Raw genomic sequence first — 15,942 nt, 5'->3', positions numbered from 1 at the left:
CTAGATTTTCCTCTTTAACAATACATGCAGTTGGGCCGTGATTGGGTAGTGGTTTGGACTCAAGACCAACAGGTTTGTTTGCATAGATGTGATAATCTTCTGAGATTTTGTCATTAAGAAAAAGAAAATTGCAATTTAAATCTTAAAATAATTTGATTGGAAATAAACTTCACCATACTTGTCCCTGCCTACTTGCCAAAAAAAATTTTAAAAACCAGTTTTTGTGTAATCTATTTTTTATTACGCTCAGGCATTTCCACACTGAACATTTCATCATGGCCAAATTCATTTAAATATATATTCATACCACTATATATTTTTAGTATAGAGTGTGTATACGCACAGATATATATACACACGCTTACATGGACTATCATAACACCATAACACCATAACAATGAGTTTGGCTTGTAACACACTAACAGTAAATTACTGGCAACACATTAGTTGGTTCCAAACAATAGTTAACATTCTGTTTATTTACATACACCTGTAGTATGACATTTTCTGTGAAGAACAGAAAGGTTACATCACTGTACATACAGATGACAAAGACGAGCCCTCCTTAAACACACTTGAGAACACTTTACAACCCCATGTGTCGACTTGTACACGTAAGTGAAGGTAGGACAAACTTGTGCTTGAAAATTTCAAGAGGAAAACACTTTATATAAATAAATGCATGGAATTATATATTTACAATACATACAGCATATAAATTATTTTATAATTAATCCAAAACAAGGTACTATTGTACACTGACAGCCAGTTGGGCTGAATCTTGGATTTACTTTTCACGAGTAACATCAAGACTAACCATGGCACGTCTCTGGTTGACCAAACAGCCTAGAATGGCTTGGCGCATATCACGGCTCAGTTCTGAAGCAAAGCTTTTTGAGTGTTACACTAAACTGAAGACTGTGCTGTTAACCTACTATGTGCAAATGAAAGAGGCACGTTTTATGTTCTTGATGTGTCACAAAACACCCATCAACCAAGAAAAATAATGTTTCTGGAGAATCTCTAGAAACATTTCAATGTCAGTAAATAGCCATTTACGGATTCCTTCAATTTTCAAGCATGCAAATCACTACTAATACTACTGCCTGTGTAAAGAGAAACTCAGAAACATGGACTGTATGTACATGAACCCAACCCAGTAAATGCAAATTAGGCTCCTGGGCTTTGGCCATATTCTCTTTCTTGCTCCATAAAGAACTCAACTTGCCAGCTATGCAATGCTGACCTTTCAGAGAAAATAGAGAAGCTGCTAGTATTGCTGAAGATACTGAGCTCATTTCCCAACATCATATAAAACTCCCCTTGTGCCGGAGTGGATCAGGTGTTACAGGTTCCCCGTGCTGTTTAGCAGCATCCAGCAGCTTACAGGATCAAGCCTTTAAAAAGAAATGGTGAAACCACATCTCTGGAAAGTGACTTCTTTCCTGTACTTGTGCTGCTGTCTTTTTTTTCAGAAAGCATCTTCACCCTCTGCAATGTCGATGATTGTGTGAAGCAAGTCTTCAAAAGTCGGGCGTCCCTCTGGTTTCTAAAAATAAAAGCACACACAGCTGTGATCAGAAAGCAACAAAGTTGTTTTGATTTTGATAAATTATTGGTCTTGATATCATTCTGCAGCAATTAATTTACTGTTTCATTAGATGTGACATGTAAATATTTCCTTGCATGGATTTTAGATGTGTTGCTTAATCTCAGTAAGCATTACTTTTTTTTTTTTTATGCTTTGAGAAAGCATAAATAGGTGTTTGCTGGACTACACTTTTCATATAATTCATTATTTTGCACAGTGCTACCCTTTTTCATTTTTCTTCCCCATCCCCACCTCCCCCAATGAATTGCTTCAATTTTTCTTTACACAAATTGTTCACGTTCCTAAGAATTTTGAGTATCATTCCCCGAAGGCTCTTAACTTCAACACTATTTTTTGGACTCCGAAACAAGACTGCGTTATAGACTTATGCAACAGCATGCTTCATCTACTCTATTTTCTATAGAGTTCCTTATGTGTCATAATATCCTGTTTGTTTTGTTTAATTACAGCAATACAGTGAGGTAATCCCTTTGCTGACGTTGACACAGTTAATTTAGCATCTTCTGAATGTCTGAGTAACTTGCACTTTTCCTCCATTTATCAGCCTCTTTGTATCACTTGCTGAATTTTGAAGCCTCAGTATTCACTTCCCTCTACAAATAATTTAAAAGTTTATTAAATTAGGACTGAGGTACCTGCAGTTAATCATATCTTATGACAAATATTGACAGTATCTTGCCATTACTTGCATCCTGTTTGTGATTCACAAAGATTGTTTCTCTCCCATGTGAGACTACTTAGATTTTATTGTTAATAAACCCTGATGAAATCAGTATTTTTTTAATCAATTAATTGATGTTCATATAAATCCTGTACATACATATTGATATTCAAAGAACATCAACAAATAGCTTATTATCTTCCAGGTAATTTCTTATTCCATTTTAACGAGCATTTCAAGCAGGTTACCACATACAAACAGAATTTATTGATCTATAGTTTCCTGGCTCCTGCAAATAGCTTCTTTGAATTACACACATATTTGTCCTTCTGCAGTCCTCCAGGGCACTGTTGGCTTTAATGTATTTTCTTCTGCATAAACCAACTGGTTTGTATGTTTTAGATCTCCACCAGCTGGTTTGATGACTAATTGCTCTCTGTTCCAGCACCTTCTCCAAGACAAGCATCAGACATAATGTTATCTTTATTACTGGAAAAGAACATTTTTGCCCCAGGACCTCCTGTGGCAAAGACTAACTAGAAATAAACCACGTAGCTCTTTCCATTCTTGGTTTCCTCGATCGCTGTCTCAAAATTAGAGGCATCTCATTCAATGCACCTATCCTCTTATAGACTTCCTGCTTTAATATTACAAAAACTGTTTTATACTGATATAGTTGATAAAGTATTAAATTTGGGTTTGCTGCCCCTTTGACCTCTGAAAATTGTACAGTCAGTATCTTTCCAGGTTAGGAGAATTAATAGTAGAGTGTATTTTTATCTTTCTTTATAAACCTTGAGATTTATATTTACATTCAACAGCAAGTTAATCTATATTTCCTATATAATTTATAATCAGGTAATGAGGTATGCCATTAAAAATAGTTTTGGTCATTCTGGCATGTTTCTGAGGCAATATAAATCAGATTCTCCACCTCTGGGCCATTCTGACTGATTTTTATTTATTTATTTAGCTAACAGTATTTGTACACTGATCTAATTATGACCAGCAAAGATTTAGCAATTATTTCATTGTGTTACTAGATGCCTTTGCATGCTTAATCCGACAGTCTGTTTATTTCATAGAAATTTCCTCTGTGTTTTTTTCTTATCGCAGCTCTAGTTCACCTGGAAGTGGGGAGATCGTTGTCTTTGCAATAAACACATGAATAGCTGAGAGCTGGATACAGTCAGAATGCTGCAATAGGGATTAATTGCTTGTGCTAGATCGACCTTTTTTCCAATTCAAAGGCAGAAAAATAAAAAAGTATATACCTCCTGCCAGCACATCATCATCATTTCATACACCTGCTTACAGGCTAGTTTGGGCCGATACAAACGATGTCCTTGGCTAACCATCGTTACCACTTCATAGTTGGAGCTTTTTTCAAAGGGCATTTTTCCCTCTGTAAATACTTCCCACATTAAAACACCTTAAAAAAAAGAAAATAAACATTAAGAAAATCAGTAAATAACTTACTGTGAGCCCTGGGCTCAGGATTTCTGAAAGAGAAATAGTTTGAGACCCATATTCTAGAAAGTGTTCACATGTATCATTGCTGAAAATATCTTATTTATTAAAGCCCATGCTACTAGAATAGCAGTTCTAAAGGTCTCTGTGGAACTTTTTAAGCAAGCATAAAACCATGGCAAAAGATTTCTCTGAGCTTCTCAGATATCTAAATCCTTCCCAATAACTGGAGCTTAACTGTTATTGATAAAATGTAAAAATAGCACTTTCTTTCAATGATGAATGTCTTACCGAACGACCAGACATCTGACTTGCTGCTGAATCGGCTATAATTAAAAACTTCAGGGGGGCACCATTTCACAGGAAATTTAGCCCCTGAGGAGCTTGTGTATTGATCATCAAGGACATACCTAAAAACAAACCAAACAAACAAAAAACCCCCAAACATTACATCCTTCAGTCAGCCTCCAAGATAATTCAGATTTGGATTTGAATAGTAGAAGCTCATATTGCCACCTAATGGCCATGACTGTTAGCATCACACAATGAAAATAGCTTCTCTGGGGCAGTGCTAAGGTTTCAGTCCTGACCCAGTCCATTTTTCTTATGACCTTGTCTTGTGATTATCAGCATTACAACACAGGTCTAGGCCACCTGCAAGTTAAATGCCTGTATTACGACAGAAAATGATGCAAAAGCAGACATTTCTTGCTCCATTTCTCACCAGTCTGAACTTAGATGTCAGGGGACACACATGCTCAGTAGCACAGAAAGGTGGCAAAACCCAAGAGGAGCATGGTCAAACCATGGTGCTCTAACACCTTCCTTGTAGGTGCTGCTCCCTGCCCATGCCCCCCCGCCCCACCCACACATCACCCACCTGATGTAGCACCCCCCTGTGCTCACGGGGGCAGGAAATTAAACCCTTTCCAAGTCTCAGCACCTCCCAGCACTTTGGTTAGCAAGATGCAACTCTGAACCATCTACCCCCAAGAAGTTTCCAAATTCACTGAACAGCCTCTTTCTAGTATTTATTTACCAAAGTACAGATTAACGATTACTACCTCTGCAGCATGAGCTCTGCTGTCCGAGACACAAGCTCTAATATGCCTCCTGCATCACTACAAGATACAAATTTGTAAGATTTTCACAGACGTTACAGGAAGTTGCTAATAGAAGATGAGTCAGACCATGGAGTCAGTTCAAAGCCAGGCCCCTCATGGTAATCGCTAGACACACTTACTTCTCTAGAGAATAAACTGCCTAGTTTTGATTTTCCAGAATTAAAACGAGTAAAGAAATCGACACATGACCACAGAACTAACAAACCTTAAAGGCACTGGAAAAAAATAGCCAAAGGATGTTTCCTAGAGAGGTCAAAAAAAGATCATTTTTGCCTGTAATTTTGCTGGGCATGTGTTTCCTTATGGTTAAGTACAAGGCTTGGGTGAATTTTTGCAAATCCCCACAAATGTGTTTGCACACTCAGCCGTACCTTGTCATTCCAAAATCTGACACTTTGACCACACCTGAGTCACTCACCAAGCAGTTCCTGGCTGCCTGCAAAGAGAATGGTTACATTTGGATGAAAAACTTGCAGTCTCTTGCAGACAAATTACAACACTCTAACGAGGACTTTGTCCTCATTGCTTAGCAAGTTCACCAATTTACAAGTTCAGCAGCGTATTCTCATGGTACATGTGCATTTGCTCTTGATAGTACTGTTTTGACAACTAAACCATTTTGTAAAAAAATCATCAGAAAAAGTCATCATTTCAAGGGATTCACGAGTGATGAAAATGGCCCAATACAGAACAGAGATACACTATTATACCAGTACAAATAGCTGTTAACTCTTTATATAAAAATTTCTGAGAGATTTTATTTATTTCTTTTTCGAGAGAGAGAAACCTCTCATTATTTTCTGTACAGGGCAATTTTAGAGATTTGATTAGACCCTAAAGAGCCAACTTCAGCTACTTGCAATTTTCTGCATGAACAAAACCAGTTATTTACAAACAGGCTGTTTCAAAAAGGAATAGGTAAGTTCAAAAACCAAAAATTTTAAACAGGAGTGTATTGCCTAATGGGATGTTACCAGGTCTCTGTGGATAAAGCTGTTTCTCTCCAGGTACTCCATTCCCTCACATACATCTTGGCACATAGTGAGCAGAACGTCTTTACTCAAAACTCCCCGTTTTTGTCTCAGGTAATTGAGAAGGCAGCCATGCTCCATGAACTCTGTCACGATGTAAATAGGTCTCTGTTGTGTGCACACACCATAAAGCTGAACTAATTTAGGATGCGTTAGCTTCCTGAAAAGATTGAGATCACGTCGTTATTACTTCCTCCACCCAGTGCTAGCTCTCCACCCCACAAAACTGCAAAAATACCACCTGCCCGAAGCGTTTTATTTATAATCAGTAAACGGCATCAGAGGCCGAGAACTGGTAGGAAAAGTGCCAAGCACAAAACTCACATCATTACTTTAGCTTCTTCAATGAAATCCTCTTCATACATCGCACCTTCCCGAATTGCCTTGATGGCCACTTTATACTGCGCCCTCCATTTCCCAAGGCGCACTACGCCAAAGAGACCGCTCCCCAGTTCTCTCATGAATGTCAGTTCTGAGGGATTAATTTCCCATTTCTCTGTAAAACAAAACAAACAAGAGCCCATGACTGCTGTACTAGGGAACATACCGAACTGGTAGGTGATAGGGAGGAGGAAAGGGAAACGCTGCATTACTAGCAAATCAGGGTACGTAGGGAGAAAATGTCTTAGAATTAACTTGAAAATGGAGCACTTCTATATCTCACAAAACAAACTTTTAGCTAGACATATCCTTTAAGCAGCTCCTGACCAACACAGAAGGCAAAACTCAAACTTTCCTGAAGCCAGGAATACATACTGGTATTATCAGACTTGATTTCAACAAGCTGCCATCATAGAAAGTTGTGCCAGTGCGCAGCAGCTGCTCACGTCACTTGATGTGTCATGCTTAAAACAAGTTATTCCAAATTTAAAAAACAGTAACCCCTCCACACAGATCAAAAGAACCAAGGTTGAGTCAGAAGCCTGGAGGCTTCTGAAGGAGCCAAGGGAACAGTTCTTTAATCAGGAAGAGCTCAAAGTGTCCACAGAAGCGTGGACAAAGATGCTGAAACTCCCCTGGAGCACCGGCGACACGTTCTGCCTCCCCGCACTGCCGCCCTTGGCACCACACACCAGCTGCCATGCCTTTGCGTGCCAATCCTCTGAGCAAGGGTCTCCAAGGTACAGCTTGGACCCGTGTAAGTTAGTATAGGCAATCACAGCACAAAATTAGGTCTTTTCAAAATTTTTAGAAAATACTGTGGCAACTTACACGCATCAAATCATTAGAAAAGCTACGTGTAGATTAATTTAACATGCAATTACCATAGCTGAATCCTGCTGTTGTTGGTGCTGTTGTTTTCTTTGGGGTCACTGGGTAACGCAGCCTGGTAACGAGACCTGAGGTTCAAAGATAATTCAAGAGACACATCTTACTTCTGAAATAATGCCAGGCAGCAAATCAGCCACTTGTTCACTGCAAGCTGCATCACTGATTAACAGTAAGCTTATCATTATATACAGCTTTGACCATATTTTCTGCTATTACGTTGCTTTGACTGCTCAGACTGGCTACGAGAGGTACGCAAGAGCACTCACTGCATCTAACTTGCTGCTGCTGCTTTACTGGTGAGAGATGGATATAGATACATGCATGCATATTTGTGCTTTACAGTTCTGCTGGCACCAACGAAGGCTGAGGACCCCTTTCAGAAAGATTATCTAAAACGTATGCTCTCAACTTTGCTTTTGATCATTTCTGTTTCACACATATAAATCCCAGCAGTTTCACACAGGGATTTTACATACACAAAATAAATGCTGCATGCTAGCTGAATATTCTCCTAAGATCTTGTCAGAACTCAACACACCATAAGGTAAAAGCAATGAAGCAATTAAAAAACAAATAGTAAAATCAGTTATAATAAATGAAAAGCAGGATTACATTTTGGAGCATATTTTCCAGAAAGGCATTTTCCAGAATATCATCAGGAAATGCCAAGTCATCCCAATTAGATATAAACCTCTGGAAAATATCGGTCATGAGGGAAATTTATGCACAGACTGGACTTGAAAAAAATTTATTATATTAGCATCTGTGCCTTGAACATGATTCCTAAACTCTCCCCATTCCATCGTACAACAGGCGGACACCAGCATCAGCCACCAGCTACAGATCTGAAGTGTCTAACCTTTAGCAAAGGCTCATCTTTAGGTATTTCCTAAACAACACATTACTGTTCTCCTCATCTGTTTGCTATATGGGAAGATCCGATCATTTTAAGCAGTGGTGACCCACAGGTAAAAAGCTAGTGCCTGGAGAGTATGCTGGGGAAGTACCATCCCTATCCATCTGCTGCGGGTTACAGGCAGCTGATAGAGTCATGGTGTGGAGCTAAATGAATGATTTTTCCTGACTCGCTACAGCTGTTCTGTTATTCTGGAGACAGGAACATATTTGTATTTTTTTTATATTTATTTATTTACATAAAACCTTTCAAACAATTGCCCATATTCAAACATGTGAAAATGCAGTGTCTCATGACTTCCCTGACAAAGAAGGCTCTAGAAAACCCTAAAAATTTTCATTAAAAACCTAAAATGCCCCACGCTCCTTTTCAAATCAACCCCTAAGTGACAGAAAAAAATCCAATTCATCTACCTGCTGCGTTATGTTTATGATACTCAATTATTTCTGGAATTGAGTTAAAGAGATGTTTTTCTGCGAGGTAGTACTGCTTCGGTGATGTCACTGTTTCTTTTATATGGTAGTGTCTTATTGCTGATGAGCCTTCTCTGGAAAAATAACAACAACAATTAGTAATAATACTGTCATTTTTTCTGAATTTTTTTTAAGAACACATTGACTAGGAAAAGGAAACTTGAAAGGGCCCAGGTGGGTGCCCAATGTCAGCTTCAGGCAGGAACAGCTTGAATGTCAAAGATTCCAAGTGCTGCTGACTCATCTTCATCTTGGTGCTCAGACCAAGTTGCATATTAACCCATAAAGGTTACTTTTCAGCCCAGCAATCACCCCAATCCAGCTCTCCATACGTTGACGCAAACACTTGGGCTGGCAGGAGGGAAGAGACCAAACGGGGTGGGAAAGTGAGGCCTCCTCCTTTGAGTGGCAGTTCAGGTCTACCCTGGATTAAAGCAAACATGACCTAATCATGGAGTTGAGAAGCTCATTTTAGTCACACGTCTTTCCCATCACAGCACCCCTCATTTCTTTGCTGCTCTCTCCTAGGCTTTCCTCCAGTCCATGGATTTGAAGACAGATGCAAATGGATTCGGATAGGATAAGGTGTGCAGAGCAGCCACAGAAACTCACCCTCCAAATTTTGTGTAAAGGGAAACTGTGTACAGGCCAGGCTGACTTGAGTCTCTCACCACAAAACCACCTTCTTTATCCTAAAATGCAATCACATTGAAAATATTGTACATGCAGTTGCAAGTCTCTTCTACTCATTCTGTGATTTGCACATGCCAAAATAAGCATTTGCTTGAATAAAAGAAGCTACTTTACGTGAATTTCATGGTTCGTTCTGCAAGGCTGTGGTACTTACCTCATTTCTGAGGAGCTGCTCTGCCTTGCTTCTGTTCAGGTTTCTGCTGTACCACCTGCGACACAACATCAGTCATCAAAACTTCTCCAAAGTGCATGATTTAGGTAAGATGCTTAAAGAAAAGTATTACAAATCTACAGATTCAATAATTTTATGATAACAGAGGTCAACAAGTGAACTTTAGTTAACGTACAAAAATCAATCTCCATTACATTGTGCAGCTAACGCATGAAAAAAGCCCTGAAACAAACCCAGTGAGATCCCACAGAAGCCAATAAAGTTCAGGTAATGAAACTAATTTTTCAGGAAAAACGCTTCTCAAACACGCACAGGCTGATGGCAGCAGTTGCTCTGAACAACACCCCAAGGGCAGGCCGACGGCCCCAGGGAAGCAGCTGCCCGCACGCTGGTCGAGCCACCTGCGGAGCTGGCTGCTAGACTGCTATTTATTCAATAACGTCACGGTTCTGGTTTTCCAGGGAGGACCCATCTACCAAAAAGGAGGTCGAAAGCGAATTAAATGTCATGGTTGCACATCCCTGAGCTCGGTGCTGCATGGGCAAGTTAAAGCAGCCACGGAAGCACCAACATTTCAGCCAGCTGCAGTGAATAATATAAAAAAGAAAAACACGCAGCTGAAATGGTGTGGTGCACTTGTTTTGAGCTATGCTGTCATGGCGGTAACTGAGCAGGGAAGTGGCACAGCAGCCTTTAATCAAGTTCTGCTGTTCTGGAGATAGTGGTTTCTTGCAGTTGGTAGATGACCTGGAATAATCTTCCCTGGACTGCGTAGTGACTCGGAATTACAGCCCCAAAGTGGTAAGGCGCAAAGCGGCTGGACCAGATAAGGCAACCCAGTTCCTTCCTTCCCTTTCTGCCAGCCCCGCAGCCCAGCCCAGAGCAGGGCAGCACTCTTAAGAGCCTCAAAGATGAGAAAGCAGCAAAGAACAACTCCCTTCAGTAAAGCTGAGGGCAAAATCCCAGAAGAAATTCTACCTTCTGTGAAAATGCAGCAGTAGGAGCCATATGTAGAGTTCTGGAACTACTAATGAGGTTTTGTAAACTGGTTTTAATTATTGTTGCCTTACAGCGTCATTTTATCTAAAAGTCATGAAAAATGTCTTAAATTCTCAGGCACAACAGTTTATGCTGTACTGAAATTTGAATATCAAGAACAATAGGCTTGGAGACTACAGTGTTAAATTTTATCCTGATGTTCTTAAGTACTCCATAATTAAACAACAACTAGAAATTAGCTTTTTTTAAAAAAAAAAGCTATACTTTTATAACTGATAAGTTACATGCATACACTGAGACTTAAAATGCACTGATATTTTTTTTTCTTGAAAATTAGAGCTGCTTTCCAAATTCTATTATGTTTACTTTGAATGATTTTCACTGTTTTCTACTCTACTATCTTGCCGCCACACACTTTGGATAAACATGTCACTTCAATATTCTATTAATTAAAAAAAAAATCAAACCCTCACACACACACAATGGGTAAATTTCCTTTAAAGTTTCTCTTTGTCTATCAGAAAATTGGTAGGGTTTTTTTTTCTTTAATAGTAATAGTCTAAAAAAATATATGCCTGATAACCATCTCACTGACTTGACTCTACATTATAAATCACAGCAAAATCAATGAGGAAAATCAGAACAAATATACGCCCATTTCAAATATTTAAGTTTCATCTGAGATCATTGCTATTGTATGTAAATAATTGCTTTCAAAACTTTAAAAATACATTATCATTCATAAAGCATAGGTTTCATTTTATGATCTTCCAGATTTTAATTCAAATATTCACTTACTCATATTGATCAAGGTTGTTGGACTTCTTTCCTGTTACATAGTTGCTTGGAATATATCCTTGTCTTCTAAAAAAAATGAAGTAATAATAATAATAATAAAATAATAATCATAAAAAAATAATCTGAGTGAAAACATGTAGAATTGCATGCCTAGAAGACAGTGTTTCATTTTGCTAGTTGCCAGAGGTCCCTCCCTGTCATTTTTTTATTACTGACGCACCCAGTCTACTGCTGATTATACAGAAATTAATTTTCCACATTAACTTTCACTGCACCTAGAGAAGCATCCAAGAAAACCAGCAGAAGGGGTGAAGAAGAGTAACCCTCTGCTGCTCTGTCACTCCTGCGCTTGGAGGTCCCAGCCAGTCACTGGAAATACATTTGGAGCCTTCCACGGCCTGATAACTCACAATTACCCCTAACATATTGCAACAGGAACCTGATAAATATTGAAGTATGGAAACTTTCACCTTTAAAACCACAGGGAAAAAACTTTAATCTGGGGAATGTAAAGTTGTAGGCATTAAGGCACCTCCCTGCAACTCACTCTCAACTCATTCAGAGATTGCCCCTAATGATCTAGCTATTTAATAAGATGATGATTATTCAAGTCTGGAAGTCTGAGCCTGCTGAGCTGAGTGTTAACCTTATTGCTCCCTAATGAGCCATTCCCCAGGGAAGCAGGAGGACTGTACCAGTCTAGCGAGGTTTTGCAGGCTGGCTGGTGCTTTAATTGGGAAACCATGACGTCTGACAGGAAATATAATTGTAAAAGCTTCCAATTCTGCAACCACCTTTGCACTCAGGCCCCATAATCTATTGAAAACCGCACTTTTAAAAATTGGTTTCTGTGCGAGAATAAAGATGTGGGTAAGATTTCAGGGCTGGGGTCCAAAGTGAGCCCAATACAGTTATTTGTTGACACATAGTCAATATAAAGGCTATTTCCATGTTGTAGTAGTTATTAACTTTATAACAAAAAATAAGGAAATCACGTTTACCCGTATTTGTCTCTTGCCTTCCACCAGTGAAGGTCATTCTTCTCAATCACCGTATATTCTTCACCTTTCTCTAATCTTAAATCATGATGCTCTGTAGGCTCAAAGTCGTACATTGCTACCACTATCTCCTCCTCTTCATTGCCATTTTCTTCAACTGGAGGAACAGGCGGCGGAGGCCTTCGCTGAAAACAACCCAACAATATTATCAGTCCACTCTGCTTCCCTCCACCCCACCCTTACCATGACTCCAGTGGAAACCAGCCGAGCATCCCAGAGGCAAAAGCTAGGCCGGTTCAGGGTTGCCCCAGGAGTGAGCTGCGGTGGCCCGGCGAGGCAGCTGGGGCACGTGGAGGATTATCAACACGGGTGCTACCCACAGGGCTGGCTCATGCTACAGCTGCTGGTAAAGGGCAGCGCTGGCTGGCATTTGCTTTTCGACCCCCTCTCCCGCCAGCAGCACAGATACAGCTATTAGGCACCGCTAAATTTCAATGGGATTTTCTCCAGCCTGGGCTTGAGATAGAGGGTCAAGCCGATTGACGCATACAGAAATAGACCTGTAGGTTATGGAAAGAATCACAGGAAATCTAAACACCATCTCAAAACCCAGCAATTATCTATCCAACATTTTAAAGACACTACCTACCGCACTTTTTTCTGGCATTGGAGACGGCAGTCTCATTACACCTAGAAACAGAGCACAGGAAAGGGTCTGTGTCTATCCATTTAGCTACAAATTTAGAAAGTGAATAAATGATTTAAATTTCAGATAAGTTTTTAATATCTTAGCCTTCAGGACCGTTTAGTAAGTCAGAAAGTAAAGACAGCTCCAGTTAAGCATTAGGAAAACTTTGATTAAATATTCTTGCAAAAAAATCCCAGATCAGATGGCAGGCTACTTTCACCACAGGACTTGGCAATATCTGCGCCACACCTGAGTGTGCCATGCAGAGATCCCTGAACCAGCCCTCAGATGCAGCAATATATAATTAATCAAAAAGAGACAGAGATAAAAAAGATATATAAAAATGAAGCAGTGTTCTTGTCACCATGATAATCTAAATGTCCGCTATCAACATCTGCTCTTCTAAAAAAATAATACTCCCTCTAACCGTTGCTTCACTAAATAAGGTACACATGTTGTACATCAGGTTTTTTATCACTCTCTTAGGTCCAAGAATATTTTTTTCTCCTGTATTACTTCCCCCCCCCCCCGGCCCCCCGCACTTCAAAGGTTGAGCTGTATGTCAGGTTTTACATCTTCCTGATGAATAAGGCTGACCAGGAGACACTGTTTATTATTCAAGTCTTTTAATGCAACTAAATCCACGGGTCCCCACCATTACCGTTTAAGGCCCTGACACAGGATCCGGGCACCACTGATTTCACTGGGAGGTAAGCAATCGCTCAATTTCTTTTCCTACTACAGAATTTTCTTTAAATCGAGGACTAAATAATTACTGTACCCTTATGTAGGACAATATTGCAGCGAGGGTCACACTTGCACATCTTTGCGTACTACAGCACCCACTGGATGCTGGGAGAAGCACATGCCTACGGAAGTCATGGTTCATCCAGGGTCAGTGTACAAACCTTTGCAAACCTCTAAGAAAAGTCAGTCCTGTGTCCGTAAATACATGAAGCCGCCTTGTATCATTTTTACACTGGTGTAGAAACACCGAATGCAACACGGTTATTGTTCTTTTACAAAGGTATGCAGAAGTTATTTATTAAAAGTGAAGAGCTGGCAAGGATTTCTAGCTGAATCTTTTTTGCCATCAGATTTTATCCTCAGTCAGAGGTAAACACTCGGTCAACTAAGTTTCTGATGGGAAAAACAAACCAAGTGAAAAATAAATTCAGCAGCCTCAGTGATTCCTTTCAGCTTTTTCTAAACATTTTTTGGAAGGACAATTCACTGGCTTTTACATTTTTTTATTTTTTACAAGATGCTTGGAAATGAAACAAACATTTTGGCTTACTTTAGGCACAGTATTGAGGATTCACCCTGATCTATAAATTTGCCTAATATCTACAGCATTCAAGTGCGATAACAGCATCACATTAAAAAAGCAGAAAAATATGCGAAAACAACTTCATATCAAAACATATGTACTTACTGTTTTCAAAAAGATTATATTTTTCACAGCCAGGTGCTAATTTTTCTGTCTGTCTGCAGCACTGATAAATTCCTTCTGTCCAGAATTTAGGATGATATTTTACCATTATATTGCTGTTGTTCTTTATTTCTACAAGAAGAAAAAGAGCATATATTGAAAGATTAAAAAAAAAAAATCTGCAAGAGGGCCATTTTTAATAAATAGTACAATATCTTTAATAAGAGGCATAATCTTCACTTGTTCCTATTTTAGCATTGCTTCTCTTAAGGACTCTCTTGCAAGTTTACAAGGGGTGATGCAACGATAGCAGAGGACATTTTTAGGATAATAGATGACTTCATTCCAGAAGAGAGTGCTCTACTCCCTGCCTAAACCGGCCACCCCAGCAGTGGGCAGCGTTTGGTGCATCCACAAAAGGAGACCCAGGCGCCCGCCCGCACCATGCGAAGCAGTCAGACAGCTGTGAAGGCCCTGGGGGCTCTGCCTGCCCCTTTTCTTTTTATTACTGCTGCAAGTGACTCATAATTTCCTCTACAAATAGTGTTCTGGTGGGAAAGATAGCTGACGTGTATTGCTACCCCATGGCACGTTTGCCTGTGTGTGGTCTGAAAAGCTCCTTACCCCCATCCTATGGGCTTGCTGACTTTCAGAGTCTATTCCTTGCCCTGTGGTCCGCAGCCCAGGAATTATTTCCTATTCCTTTACAGAGCACCTTCAATTAATGAGAGTATTTGATGGTGGCAGAAAGCATTAAGAGGGTTTTTTTTGGGGGGGAGGGGGGGTGTGGAATCTTTACTCACTATGATAGCATTAATCAGATCACATCTCAGCAGAGATGCCTCCTATCATTTTACATCAGTTTAGGGCTCACAGTGTTGTCTAGCTACGTTCAAACAAAACTTTTGAGTGATGCCATTAACTAGCTTGGATAAGATTTTTGATGATTTACACATTGTGCAAAAGCATAGAGTCAAACTCTGGACTTCACAAATCAAATTAAATCAGTCCAGGTGTTTGATACTCCCAGGGCCCATTATCACATGCTGTGTATGCAAATGATGAACTGGCCCAATAAAAATAAAAATCAGTGGATACATGCAATAGGAGCTTTACCATTTTATTTTTCTAGCTTGCCGTGAGTTGATTCCAGCCAGCAGCTAAGCACCCACACAGCTGCTCGCCCACTCCCCCCACCCAGCGGGATGTGGGAAAGAATAGGAAGAATAAGAGGAAAAAACTTGTGGCTTGAGATAAAGACAGGTTAATAACCAACAGAAGGAAAAAAAACCCAAAAGCTATGTAAAAGCAATCGCTCACCATCTCCCACAAAGCAGACTGATGCCCAGCCACCCTCTGAGCAACAGCCAGTATGGAAGCTAAAAACCCCCAACCCCCATCTTCCTCTATCCCAGTTTTTATTGCCAAGCATGACATTGCATGGCCTGCCATATCCCTTTGGTCAGTCAGTCCAGGTCCACTGTCCCGTCTGGGTCACCTCCCAGCCTCCTTGTTGCAGGGACAGAGGGAGGAAAAGGGAAAGCCTCTACGGTGTGCAAGCACTGCTGCATTGCTCAGCAGCAACTAAAACACTGCTGTGTTT

The 15,942-nt window shown here is 40.0% G+C and overlaps 1 protein-coding gene across 5 annotated transcripts in view; it reads right to left on the bottom strand.

Moving 5' to 3' along the window:
* Positions 1–447: 447 nt before the first annotated feature.
* The window catches only part of TEC (tec protein tyrosine kinase), a 53,200-nt gene continuing 37,705 nt past the window's right edge, over positions 448–15,942 (bottom strand). For all 5 annotated transcript variants that reach the window (XM_075752217.1, XM_075752216.1, XM_075752214.1 and 2 more), the window contains 14 exons: positions 14,343–14,471; positions 12,869–12,909; positions 12,223–12,404; positions 11,222–11,287; positions 9,407–9,461; positions 9,172–9,251; positions 8,500–8,633; positions 7,164–7,238; positions 6,223–6,394; positions 5,842–6,058; positions 5,239–5,303; positions 4,035–4,153; positions 3,548–3,705; positions 448–1,549 (listed from right to left, as the gene is read on the bottom strand). In XM_075752217.1, coding sequence (XP_075608332.1) covers positions 1,472–1,549; positions 3,548–3,705; positions 4,035–4,153; positions 5,239–5,303; positions 5,842–6,058; positions 6,223–6,394; positions 7,164–7,238; positions 8,500–8,633; positions 9,172–9,251; positions 9,407–9,461; positions 11,222–11,287; positions 12,223–12,404; positions 12,869–12,909; positions 14,343–14,471 — 1,571 coding nt within the window. In that variant the 3' untranslated portion in view covers positions 448–1,471. The remainder of the gene's footprint in view (positions 1,550–3,547; positions 3,706–4,034; positions 4,154–5,238; positions 5,304–5,841; positions 6,059–6,222; positions 6,395–7,163; positions 7,239–8,499; positions 8,634–9,171; positions 9,252–9,406; positions 9,462–11,221; positions 11,288–12,222; positions 12,405–12,868; positions 12,910–14,342; positions 14,472–15,942) is intronic.

Source organism: Balearica regulorum, chromosome 4, assembly GCF_011004875.1.
Source record: "Balearica regulorum gibbericeps isolate bBalReg1 chromosome 4, bBalReg1.pri, whole genome shotgun sequence".
Lineage (NCBI taxonomy): Eukaryota > Metazoa > Chordata > Aves > Gruiformes > Gruidae > Balearica > Balearica regulorum.
This window is presented reverse-complemented; position numbering and strand designations above follow the sequence as displayed.